The sequence below is a fragment of the Neoarius graeffei genome, chromosome 28 (genome assembly GCF_027579695.1).
Source record: "Neoarius graeffei isolate fNeoGra1 chromosome 28, fNeoGra1.pri, whole genome shotgun sequence".
NCBI classification, from domain to species: Eukaryota; Metazoa; Chordata; class Actinopteri; order Siluriformes; family Ariidae; genus Neoarius; species Neoarius graeffei.
In genome coordinates this window covers 10,010,157-10,024,252 of record NC_083596.1, presented here as the reverse complement: position 1 = coordinate 10,024,252, position 14,096 = coordinate 10,010,157, and the positions used below count along the sequence as shown (strand labels likewise).

The 14,096-nt window shown below is 43.1% G+C and overlaps 1 protein-coding gene across 1 annotated transcript in view; it reads right to left on the bottom strand.

The window, feature by feature from the left end:
- The window catches only part of LOC132875714 (guanine nucleotide-binding protein G(q) subunit alpha), a 33,361-nt gene that overhangs the window by 6,096 nt on the left and 13,169 nt on the right, over positions 1-14,096 (bottom strand). The window contains exons 2-6 of the mRNA XM_060912694.1: positions 13,503-13,687; positions 12,380-12,534; positions 9,006-9,134; positions 8,764-8,893; positions 185-338 (exon numbers count right to left, since the gene is read on the bottom strand). Coding sequence (XP_060768677.1) covers positions 185-338; positions 8,764-8,893; positions 9,006-9,134; positions 12,380-12,534; positions 13,503-13,687 — 753 coding nt within the window. The remainder of the gene's footprint in view (positions 1-184; positions 339-8,763; positions 8,894-9,005; positions 9,135-12,379; positions 12,535-13,502; positions 13,688-14,096) is intronic.

Below are 14,096 nucleotides of genomic sequence, written 5' to 3'. Positions count from 1 at the left end.
GCATCTCCGACCACACAGCATCCAGAAACCTAAAGCGGATGAACTAACAGCACAAGACCATACAGGGTTCCACTGCTGTCAGACATAAAACAGTGATCTGATTCATATTTTGTCTTTGCCAGCAAACGAGCCACACAATGTGAAACTCGGTATCTTCATAATCAAGATTTAAATTCCAACTCACCATCATACTCAGGAAAGTAATCTACAAGATGTGAAAACATGATTTTCTCCTCCAGCAGGTCCTTCTTGTTCAAGAACAAAATGACGGACGAATTCTGGAACCAGGGATACGTGATGATCGTTCTAAACAGTGCTTTGCTTTCCTCCATTCGATTCTGTGGAAGAGGAGAAGAAGGGGGGGGAGACGCCACGATTCAGGAGCTGCTCACGCATTTACCAAGGAATCATTACTCCACAGAACATGTACTGACAAGCCAAGTAACGGATAAAATATTTATACATAACTGTTGATCTTTAAAAAAAAAATGTTTAAAATAAAAAATAAAAAACCCAAGACTCATCAGGAGATACCATATCCCTCCAGCCCCCACATGAAACCCCACTCCAAATTTTCCTAAGTTGAACTGGTGGCCATGGAAATATGGAAAAACAACAACAAGAGTGCTCTGAGAGCACAATATCCCCCCCGCTACAATATACTGCAAACGAAATTGCAACATGCGTATTATTGTCCTACAACAAAGCCTTTTGCCAAGATTCATGAAATTCCTCCAAAAATTGAGAGAGGAGTTGATTTCAGAAGGCGAGAACCCTTTCTGGGACGGACACATGGACGGACTTCGCCACGGCATAATCTTCGTTTGGGCCTTTCAGCTAGCAGGGGATTAAATAAATAAATAAATAAATAAATAAATAAAAGTCAGGGCGGCACGGTGGTGTAGTGGTTAGCGCCGTCGTCTCACAGCAAGAAGGTCCGGGTTCGAGCCCCGGGGCCGGCGAGGGCCTTTCTGTGCGGAGTTTGCATGTTCTCCCCGTGTCCGCGTGGGTTTCCTCCGGGTGCTCCGGTTTCCCCCACAGTCCAAAGACATGCAGGTTAGGTTAACTGGTGACTCTAAATTGACCGTAGGTGTGAATGTGAGTGTGAATGGTTGTCTATGTGTCAGCCCTGTGATGACCTGGCGACTTGTCCAGGGTGTACCCCGCCTTTCACCCGTAGTCAGCTGGGATAGGCTCCAGCTTGCCTGCGACCCTGTAGAACAGGATAAAGCAGCTACAGATAATGAGATGAGAAATAAAAATCACAGAAATCTCAAAACGTCAAAAGGCACAACTCCTCTAGTCACTTAACATAACTGTCAGTTTTCATGAAAAAAATTCCTAATATCTTTTGAGTTATGCTCCAGAAACTAAAATGCCTACAGACGGACAGACAGCTATATCCCCTCACATTATACGCTGGGAGGGATGAAAAAAAAAAAAAAAAAAAAGTAGGGCTGTCAATCAATTAAAATATTTAAATCAAGATTAATTGCATTACTGTCCATAGTTAACTCACGATTAATCACAAATTAGTCATGAAGTGGACAAATCCGCTTGCTTTATGCAAATGTATGCATGTATCCAGGTCAGGAAGGATAAGGCTGGACACAGCAAAAATTATTTTTGCGGGCATTTTATCCTCCCACTGCATTTAAAAAAATAAACCAGCGTTAAGTTTATAATTTTGAGGGTTTAGAACAATTCAGTGTGAAGAAAACAACGCCGTATTTTCCTCTAGTTCGGTCCTTAACTTCCAGCCTCAAAGTACACAATAAACTAAACTAAACTAAACACACTCCGTGATGTGGACTCTGGACAACGGTAGTGGCCAACTTTAAATAAAGAAAAGAAAATACAAAACCCAAATAAATCCATTTGTTAAGCCACACAGCTCATAAAGATGTTTTCCAGTAAAATGCAAGAACTCGCTGGTAAATATACAGAACAGTCAGGAGCAAAGACTGCATTTATAAACACTTACAGAGCTCACACATTTCTCAGAATAAAACTCTCTCCCTCTCCAGTGTGCGGCCTGCATGCTTACACACACACACACACACACACACACACCTTGGACCTGAACACATTATTTCTCCCCTCTGAACATATAAAAAAAAGCATATAAAAAATACACACATTTTATGTAAACAGTCAGAATGTAACAACATAAGTTGATTCTACACATAAGTGCACTTTATCACGACTTACGCCGACCAGCTACTCGCTACATCACTTCAGCCTCGGTCACAACCGGCCATACGTGCTCCTACGGCCGGTCTACGTGCAAAAAACGCAAGAAACGCACGGAGGGCGCGCGTGTGACGTGCTGATTTTCGAGCCGTAGACTGGCCGCAGACCGGCCGCAGAGGTTCTTCGTCATGTCCAAGGGTGATAGTGGAAAAAATTCCTGAGCCTGAACTTTTTTCCCTGCCCGGGAGGTGAGCAGCGTGAGGGTGCTATGTACTGTATGCGACACACTTAACACATAACTTGTTGGCCCCTAGGCCCAGATATACTGGGGTTCAGGGGTCTGTTCCCCTGGGAGAATTCATCTCATCTCATTATCTCTAGCCGCTTTATCCTTCTACAGGGTCGCAGGCGAGCTGGAGCCTATCCCAGCTGACTACGGGCGAAAGGCAGGGTACACCCTGGACAAGTCGCCAGGTCATCACAGGGCTGACACATAGACACAGACAACCATTCACACTCACACCTACGGTCAATTTAGAGTCACCAGTTAACCTAACCTGCATGTCTTTGGACTGTGGGGGAAACCGGAGCACCCGGAGGAAACCCACGCGGACACGGGGAGAACATGCAAACTCCACACAGAAAGGCCCTCGCCGGCCCCGGGGCTCGAACCCAGGACCTTCTTGCTGTGAGGCGACAGCGCTAACCACTACACCACCGTGCCGCCCCTGGGAGAATTATTTTTTTTTTAATTAGTCCCTTAAATGATAGATTGTGGTGAATTTTGTCGAAATAAATGGACAACATTCAGACATGAGATGAACAAACCCATTATAAGCCTATATTACAGTAGCATCTTCGTGCAGAGCACCAGAGCTCTCGGGACTGGCAGGCCTGTTCAGTAATCTGCTTTAACTCGTCACATACCTGCCGACTTACTGCCTGTACAGCATATGAGACTACAGAGACTACAGCCACACCGAGAAAGGTCGGCAGGTGGCAATTACAATACTCCAACGCAAACTAGGAACTGATCAGTAGCCTAACCACTGACTAAATTATGTGAACAAGGACACATTCATTTCTTTAAAAAATATAATAGCAAAATATGCACCATTTATTTTAAATACTTTTTGAAACCGTTACAGTGCAACAAAACCATATATAATACTACAACCCTAAATTTGTTTATTCAGAACAATTTGCTATTAAGATAAAACTATTTAACGGAAAACTAAAAAATATAGCTTACTTCAGAAAAATTGGGGGCGTCGTGGCTCAGGTGGATAAGGCGCCATACCATAAAGCCGGGCGACCCGGGTTCGATTCTGGCCCGAGGTCATTTCCCGATCCCTCCCCGTCTCTCTCTCTCTCTCCTGCTCATTTCCTGTCTCTACACTGTCCTATCCAATAAAGGTGCAAAAAGCCCAAAAAAATATCTTTAAAAAAAAAAAAGAAAAATTACCATTCAGTTCCATTAACAATGGCAATAATTTAAAGTGCTTCAAGAAGCCCAGATTTCTTTCCCCTCATTACTGCACAGCTGTCCGGTAGAATACTGGTGACGTGTAGCCCCCGCTCCAGCCCATATGACTGCAGGACATCTTTCAGTTTCTGCATCAATGCTGGGGCATTTGCTATGTTTACTCGTTTGCTGGCAAGGTGCTGCGTTTTTACACTGCCTGCATCCTCGTCATAAAATCGGACCAGAACATTAAGAATTTTATCCATCCTTTTGTCCGTGGCCTCATCGATATTGAGTGAAAACATGGCGTTCTTTAGCTTGTTGGACAGATTTTTCTTAAACTCTGGCGAGATGCCGTGTGTAATAAGATAGCTTGCATGCTGCCTTGAGACGGACGGATGCGTGAGGGCGGGTTTATCCTCCGCTAATTTCTGACACAAAGTGATGAGTGGATGAGCGATAGTAAACGACAGGTCAAACTCAGCAATGAAGGAGCACAAGCAAATTTTTAAATCAGCCACGCGATCCGTCATTGAGGGTCGGATATCTGCAGGGCTGTTGCCCCCGGCAAACGTGAGGTGTGTTGGGTTGCTCGGATAGCTGCTGATGACGAGGGTCTAATTCGTGCCGTGACGGCACTTTTTTCCCCCACTAGTTCCATATCATGCGAATTCCCTTTACTGTCTATCTGCGCATCTCAGAATGACACAGGACAATGGGCGAACTAGATTTTTTTTTTTTTTTCCCCAGCCACGGTACGCCGGAAATCGCCGAAATGCTATCACCCCTGCATCATGTCAAACAAACTCTACGGGCGCTTACGGTTTTTTCAGGTTGCAAGACAAACTTACGGCCAACGTGCGTCTTTCTCCACGAACAAAACATACGCAGCGATTTGGGAAACGCCAAAAAATCGTACGTCCGGTTGTGACCTAGGCTTTTCTGATTTCACAAACTACAGGGGAGGGGCACAGAACGTACATGCGTTCAAAAAAAACGTCAAAGTCCTTCCCACGCCTTACAGTACCTGGTATTCCTAGGCAGTCTCCCACTGAAGTACTAACCAGGCCCAACCTGTATGTGGCGCATCGGGCGGCGCCGATCTCCGTTTCCATAGCCCTCGGCCTCTCGCCTATTACATAGCTAGGGTTACAGTGGGGGGCTAGTCCTCTGGTAACCACGAGAGTTTAACTCCCCATGCACATCTGTATTGCAGCGTGCCTTGCCAGATGGCAGTAGGTACCATTTTTATGATGGTCTTTGGTATGACCCGACCGTGAATAGAACTCACGATCTCCCGATCGAGAGGCGGACACGCTACCACTAGGCCACTAGTCAGTTACGTACATGCGTTAATCACACATTAAAAAAAAATAGTGGTGTTAAAAGCAATTTAACACGTTAACTTTGACAGCCACTAAAAAAAAGTGTTAATTGTGACAGCTAATTTGCATTTCGTATTAGTGCTCTGACAAAAACAATTAGTTTTAGCCTGCCTCTTTCTCTCATTTATATACACACACACATTCTATCAACATTCACTGGATATGAGCAATCTCACGCTCTACTACTAGGCTATCAGCTCATATACCATGAGGAGAGAAAAACAAAATGGCAGCGCGTGATGCTGAATCAACCGAGGACGAAATAAAAACTCTACTCGAAAACATCCCCTCCCCTCCCCCCCCCAAAAAAAGGAATGAAAGTATTTGATGGGAAGAACATCTTTTTTTATTTTTCAAGAATTATAATTTTTTCACAAATTGCTCCTGTCATTTTTAGCCTGGCAAGCCAGACTAAATGTGAATATTTAGTCTGGCCTCGATCCGTAGACATTTCTGAAGGGTGTGGGAGGAACAACCCGCTGTCTTTCAAACTGTCTCTGTGCGTATAGGCCAACGCTCTGACCAATCAGCGCAACAGTGACTGTGACGTAGTCAGAGCGACAGAAAGCAGTGGGGGAGGCCTTGAAATAAATAATTTTTCAAAATGCGTATTAATTAATAAACAGGTTCTAGATATTAAGAAGTTCGGAGATAATGACCACAAGTGGGGGCGTCGTGGCTCAGGTGGTTAAGGCGCCATACCATGAATGCGGGCGACCCGGGTTCGATTCCGGCCCGAGGTCATTTCCCGATCCCTTCCCGTCTCTCTCTCTCCCGCTCATTTCCTGTCTCTACACTGTCCTATCCAATAAAGGTGCAAAAAAGCCCAAAAAAAAATCTTTAAAAAAAAAAAAAAGATAATGACCACAAGTTTGGAGTCTGTACCACATACTTAACATACACTCATTTTTTCCAAGTGTTTTTCAAGGGTTTGCTTAAACTGTTTTTGAGAGTTTTTATTTAGTGGTGTTTGGTGAAATAATTTCCCTTAAATTTAAAATAACGGGAAAATAAGAAACAATCAAAAAGTAATGTTTCAAAGCTGTTTATTAATTCTTCGTACTGCACAAACTAGCCCCATCCTTTTGGCTACGAGCGGAGCCAGCTGGTAGATCAGACTTTTGCCATAGCCGGTCGGCAAAACAGCGAAAACGTCCTTCTTGAAAAGGAATGAGCGGAGAGCCTCTTCCTGCTCATGTTTCAACGAAAACTCCAAGTCTAATTCTTCTAAAACTGATTCCAAAGCGGAGTCAAACACGCGCTGTTCACTAGCCGTAGCCATCTTTCCTGTTGCGCTTTCTCCAGCGTCGCGCAGCTTTGTCGTCACTCCTGCAAAAGCCCGCCCAAAGAATCCAAACAAAAACCTTGCGTTGTGATTGGCGGGCACGATTTGATGCCCGGGGTGTTTTTGTTTATATGGTGCGAGGCTAGACCCACTCGCTAGGCAAAAATATTTTTGGCCGCTAGGCGGGTGGGTCTAGTTTACTAGGCTAGTCATTTTGCCAGTTTGTTTACATTCTAAGCGGAAATTATTTTGTCGAACGTTTTGCATCAAGTTTTTATTTAACGAATTTGCAAAAAAATAATGCTCGGTTCCTCAAACTCCAATGACTGTGGATACAATAAAACAGTTATTCCATTCATTCTCGTCGTACATGGCTTATACCTGACTCAGTGCTACGCGCCTCGTCGGCTATCAGCTCATGTACGACTCGATTTTGTGGAATAACTGAATTTATTTTTTCCCCTCCGCTGACCATTTTGCATTTTATATTTTTCCATCAGCAAAATTTACACTGGCTAGCAAATATGTTTTAAAACCAATTTGTGGAAAAAAGTCAGTCATTTCTTTCTTTCATTCTTTAATCTTCGGTAAGCGATACATCCTGGTCAGGATTGCTGTGGATCCGGAGCTCATCCCGAGGATACTGGGGAAAAGGCAGGAACACCCCAGGCACACCTACCGTACACATTCACACAATCCTTTCACACCTAGGGGTAATTTATAGGCCTGTGCCGATAGACGATGCCATCGTCCATCGACGATGGTGGTCATCCATCACGATGGAGAGCCACCATCGTGATACCACGCCCCCTCCTGTCATAAACATGCATATACGGTATCATCTGGGCCTATTTAACCTAAAAAGTTAGTTTTTTGTTAGTTTAGTTAGTTAGTTTTGTTTAATATATAAATATATTATATAACAATTATATATAAATACATAATTATATAAACCATTATAAAGTAATATCCTATTACCGCTTGTTCACGTAGGCTATGGTGCAGGGACGTGCTAGTGAACAGAACATGTGGTTACACAAATACAGTATGCTACTAATAATACATTTTGACTTCATTTTTTAGCCTACACTATACTTTTAATGTAAAATTTGTCATGTTGTTCAAACAAATAGCCACTATTAACGACTTCAGTCGGGAAATATTGCACCCCAAACCGGCAGTGAAGCGCAGACTTCGGCAGAAGTCAAATAACTTTAATCTGGTAAATAGGCCTACTTTCAGACACAAAATGGTCCACTCTAAGCCATAATGTCAAACCAAATGGAAGAATGAAGGTGATTCTGATAAATGTAAAGACAGTAAAAAAAAAAAAAAATATTAAATCATGATTTTAAAAGCTGGTGCAATAATTCAAACACTAATAAATTGGAAAAATTAGCGCGTTCAAGTGCGCACTAAAGGCCGAAACGCATCTTCAATTGATATGGTGTAAATAAACAATGAGTAATAGCTTAAGTGTAGTTTCTTCTCATAGTTTGAATACTAGTCTTTCATTGTTAGAGCTGATTAATATCTTGCCGTGATCAGTGAGTGCTCGGGGAGGTTCATTTCCACCTGCGCTTTGCGCAGCTCATTTCTCCGAAGCCAGCTGTGCGCAAACGCAGTGTTGGCTGCTCGGCAAACTCCAAACGCTCGGTCTGTACTGGCCCTCTGTTGCGCAAGCGAGTTGGTTATGGCCAGGTTCAAATTGTGCCCGAAACAACTTAACCACGGCCATTTCAATTGCCTGATGGCTGTGACAATACTCGCCCCGTTGTCCGTTGTTATACAGGCGATCTTTTTCTCCTCTATTTTCCATTCGGCAAGTGTCTCGCGCAATGCGTCTTCTAAATTGTCCGCTGAATGTGTCTCTGGCATGAAACTCGTCTGCAGGCATTTGGACTGCATTGCCCAGTCTCGGTCCACATAATGTACGGTAGCTGACATATAAGGCATCATGTTGCAGCTGGACCACATATCCGTTATCAAGGCCAAATATTCCGCATCACCTAGCACTTTTTTTTCTTTACGTGCCAAAGCCTCAGATGAGTATCTAATACTTTTAATAATAATAATAATAATAATATATTTAATAACGTGGTATTAAAATCCCCCCCCCCGCCCACGATATGATCGTCCATCACGATGTTTGCACTTTAAACATTGTCGATGCCAATTAAGGGGACATCGCACAGCCCTAGTAATTTAGAGTCACTGATCCACCAGTATGACGTTAAGAGATGGGAGGAAACCCAGACAGGAACTAACCTGATCTCAGGGAACCAATACTACCTGCTGCACCACTGTGCCAGACTCGTTAGGCATTTTCTATTACCGAAACGAATGCTGGATGTTTAGATTCTTTACTAGTTTATTTTTAACTCTATACTCCGGCTCTCTGCTGCTCAAGAAGGAATATCACGCGGGACACAAACCTCATTATCAGATTCAACCAGGACTTGGTCGTATTCGCTCAGGGCCACCAGAAACATGATGGAGGTGACGTTTTCAAAGCAGTGGATCCACTTGCGTCTCTCCGACCGCTGGCCGCCCACGTCCACCATTCTGTTCCAGACAAGAGTCATCAGTTACTCAGCACTACACACACATAACTCGAGGGGAACAAACCTTTTAAAATAAAATAAAATAAAACAACAGACCCGATATTCACGTGTACCTGAATATGACGCTCTGCAGGTCGAAAGGGTACTCGATGATGCCCGTGGTGGGCACTCTGACCCTCAGCACATCCTGCTGCGTGGGCACGTATGACAAGTCAGCAATCCGATCCAACGAGTTCAGGTAGCTGAAAGGTACAGAGAGACGTCTCGCCTAACCAACGGCTGCAGTAGTTTTAAAAGTGAAACTCGGCAGTGAAGGCCTCCGCACTCGAAAGAACGGGAAAGCTAAAAATCCCCTGACCTGACCTACATTTACTGTTTTTCCCAGCCAGTTGTTGGTCACTTTCTCTTTCTAACCTCAGTTAACTCTGGCTCGAAATGGAAACACTGCGTCTGTATCCAGCCAAAACAGGAAGCTTTAGCAAAAGAACGCTTCACTATTACAGATTTACAGAAGTGAGAAATCAAGTGAGATGTAGCATGCGAGAGCTAACGGATTTTTAAACCAAACCTTCAGACAGAAGCAAGGGTGCTTCTCATTTTTTATCAGGCAGAAAAAGAAAAAAAAAAAAATCTGAAAATCATGAGAAGGACGAAAGCCCGTCCTTAAAATTTGGGCAGTGGGTTTGGGGGCCGCCTAGAGTAATCAAGACGGCATAATGCGTGCTGCTAAATGTGTACACAAACATTATCTTGGCTCAGTATTTGCGAGTATTCTATGTACAGGTTACGCTATTTTACAAGACTGGGGTGGGTTCTCAAAAGCCTCTTTACACTAAGAGCATCTTAACTAGGAGAGAGAGAGAAAGTTCATTGTGATGCTCGCTCTACCATTTAACAATGCTCTTTGTGCTATGATGCTTTTCGGAAACCCACCCTAGCTCAGTTAGGTCATTATACAACTTTACATAAAACAGTGTCATAATTAAAAAATAATAATAATAAATTTAAATACAAAAATATTTAAATGATTCCATGCCTGGCCCTTTCCCAGTAGATCTAGTTAGCCTATGTGCTGACTAAACATGTATATTATTAATGTCCTAGCAACTGCGAAAATGGCTAGGATACGAGGTCTGTAATAATGCCCCCCCCAAACAAAAAAGCCAAGGCCCTCAGCCCCGCCCTACCAGTACCAGCGTGGTCAGTGCACACGCATAGACAAATGGCTTAATTTATATTCGGGGTGACCTGGAGTTTTTCCTTGGAAAGATTTTGATTTTTTTTTTTTAATTCACATGCTATGTATTCTTTTTTTTTTCCACTTTAAAGTGCATATCACAGGTAAATTCAGGAGCAAGATCAATGTAATTCTCATCTCATCTCATTATCTGTAGCCGCTTTATCCTGTTCTACAGGGTCGCAGGCAAGCTGGAGCCTATCCCAGCTGACTACGGGCGAAAGGCGGGGTACACCCTGGACAAGTCGCCAGGTCATCACAGGGCTGACACATAGACACAGACAACCATTCACACTCACATTCACACCTACGGTCAATTTAGAGTCACCAGTTAACCTAACCTGCATGTCTTTGGACTGTGGGGGAAACCGGAGCACCCGGAGGAAACCCACGCGGACACGGGGAGAACATGCAAACTCCACACAGAAAGGCCCTCGCCGGCCACGGGGCTCGAACCCAGGGCCTTCTTGCTGTGAGGCGACAGCGCTAACCACTACACCACCGTGCCGCCCTCAATGTAATTCTATTTTATATTAAACTCTGGTCAAATATCTGTCACATTTTGTGCAATTTTTTTTTTTTACCTTGCGCAATACCAGAAACATTCAGTTGAAATCGAGCCATTTGAGGCGAATTGGTCCGCCTCTGAAAAAATTTGGCATTTGGATTTCCCGGCAAACATTGATTTTCGTGACGTCATGCGCGGAACGCCCCTTTCTGAATCCTACGCCAGCGCTGGTTTGTTTGAGAAAACGACCTGGTGGTTTTCTGCAAATTTCTTCAACATTATCGTGTAATAATTAAAATGGTTAACAGATGTACCGTAGGAGGGTGTAGCAACACCAGTCTTGATGGGGTTAGTACTCATCGTTTTCCAAAAGACCGGACAATGAGAGAGAAATGGGAGCGCTTGGTCTACACAGGCTGTGCACTGAAACCGTGCAAAGCTCGCGCAGCCTGCTGGCGCTTCCGCAGGTGACGTCACGAATCTGGCTCCAGACTCCCTTGGGATTTTTCCAGAAGCGTTTTGTTATTTTATTTTTTTCTGCTGTAGACAGACGGCCTTGTGCAAAATTACCCTTCTGGATGAGTGTGTAAAGGGACATTCTTTCATATAAAAGAAACACGAAATTGGTCCAGAATACGCACTTTAACATGGAGTAGTATTTTAAATATTTTTATAAAAATTGTATTTATTTGTGGTCAAAATTATTTATTTTACCTTTTTTTTTTTTACACAGATTTATTTTTTAAAAAATCCCCCCCACACTATTTTAATGCTCGCTCCCTTACGACCGAGGTAGTACATCTGCACATAGAAAATAATTTATTATTCCAATATTTATATGTTTTGCCTACCTCGTGCTCCATAGTTGATGGTATCAGAGCAAAGGTCACAAATAGCTTTGCCTGGCTGATTTATCTTCTTGATAAACTCTCCGAGCTTGATGCGTACAATTTTCTCGCTCTGGTCATGCGTTAAGTTTATCACTATTTCTTCTTCTAACCACGACCGCCTAAATTTATTTTTACGGAAGGATGCGATTCTTTAATCGCAGCGATATCGTGAGCATCGATGACCGTCTGCATTTTGGTGCATGCTGCGCAGTTGAACTCCGATTCGTCAAAAATATCCCAACCGACCAATCGGCAATGTCAACACTTGAAACGCTCTCTGTGGGCCGGGAACCGCTAAAAATCGCAACCAGTCTCAAAGCATACATCGCAAGGACTGAACACTAATGCCGACAACCTAATCACGGACCCGAACCAACCAACCAGCCAACCCACTCACTCACCAACCCTCCGTGACTTTTTTTTTTTTTAAGCATCAAATTTACACTGATCCCATGAATGACCCATACAGATATCTAAAAATCGGAATTCCGCCAAAGATCGGAAAAATCCCATGCCTGTTTTTTCTTTGATTGAGACTCGTCCTCCTTTCCTTTCTTTCCTCACGGAGAAAGGATGCAAGAAAGGGAAACCAGAAGAGCAGGAATTGAGAGAGAGAGAAGGAAAAACAGAGATGTTCTTGCTCACTGAATCATCACTTTAAAGTGAATTCCTCATAGGAAAAACACTTTTGTGTCCTCGCTCTAAAGGCCTCCCATCTCTTCGATTCCTCAGACTTCATTTTAAAAACTGGTACGTCTTTAAAGATGGCGGACTTGATGACGACGCAGGCTGAATGAGGCGGGATCGAAGGAATCAAAGCAGCATCAATGAGCGTTTTAAATCCGTACTCACTATTTGGTCGAATCTGAGAGCTGGTATTCTCTCCTCCGATCGTAGCACTCCTGGATTCCCGGATCGTTCCATAAACTCTTAATGGCATCTACATATGGATTTGTAAACACTGTAACCTTCTCTACGTCCACTTCCCGAATAACATTTGCACTGCCCTATAAAAACAGACAGAAAGACAGAGAGATGGAGAATATTATACAAATACTGTACTTAATTAGGTTGTGATTTAACCCTCCCCAAAGTTAACATGACCTATTATTGTGCTGCTGCAGATGAGTTTGAAATGTTCCGTAACATGTTATTGGGAAAAAAAAAAATAAAATAGGCTTTCCTTTAGGACTAGCTTGAAATAGAAAAAAAAAGAGCAGCAGGACATTTCTGTAGGGCTTTGAATTCGTATAATTAATTTTACGGCCTGGAGGGATAATCTCATTAGGGCTGTACTGTGTGATTAACCAAAGTCGCTGTCTCTCATCTTATTTGTCTCATGACTTGCCCTAATTCACAACAAAGATACGTCTCTGGAGAAATTCGACCACTGATGAGATCAAATTAGCAAACTTATGAACAATTAGATCAGGGGCGTAAGACTCGTTTTAGGTTACTTAATCGAGGGGCAAGTGGGACGGACCAAAGAAATCGGTTTCGGAGATCAATAGCATGTCAGTTCCTCTTAAATCTCTTCAATTATCTTGAATTAATTAAAAAAAAAAAAGGCAACAGAATAAGTATTCACTCATAAATTAGTTCTTTTGGAAAGTAAAGTGACCTGGTTCCATTGGTGACGTCAAATTTCTAGCTTGCTAATTCGGAATTATCTCCCGTTTGCACTTTTTATCAGTAGCTTTTTCTAATCGGTCAATTCCATCGTGATTTTTATTCAGAACATGGATTCTAGATTTATTTAGTAGTCCGAACTAGAACCGACTGTGCGTTTGACACCCAGAATGATTTCGACTCGATGCGTAATGTGCACTGTGTAATGAGATCATGATCATGCTGGGAAAAACAACATGAAAGCCCCGGCTTCCCAAAGACCTCAGAGTCAATTGCATTACGTTTCCAGCGCCCACATCCACACCCACGTCTTAACTCAAGGCCAGGAGAAGACACACGACTTTACCTTGCTGTGTTCATATTTGTAGGGAATCTGGAGCGTGTCCATGGCTCGGATCATGGCCTGAACAGACGTGAAGATGTTCTGGTAGACCAACTTGGTGAATCCTTTCTTGTCCTCCTCTGAGTAGCCTGAACCATGAATGATTCTCATCTGCTTGATGAAGGTGCTCTTGCCGCTCTCGCCCGTGCCTAGCAGAGATTGAAGGGATTTAACAAAATGCAAGAAGTGTTGCACAATTTAAAAAAAAAAAAAAAACGACAGGGAAGACAGTATTAAGAGTGAAATATATCAAGTCCTACACCTGACACCTTCTCATGCCAACTGGTCCACCTGCTGAACATGTGCAAGCTTTAGTAGGCCACAAGGATGATCCCGTGTGCGTGCGTTTTCTAAATGGACAGTGGGCTAATAGGCGGGTTCCTAATAAACCTACACACGTCCTTGGGTGCAACACTTTAATGAGTGATGAACGAACCAGTGACCTGGTTCCATTGGCGACGTCAAATTTCTAGCTTGCTAATTCGGAATTATCTCCCGTTTGTACTTTTTATCAGTAGCTTTTTCTAATCTGTCAATTCCATTATGATTTTTTTTTTT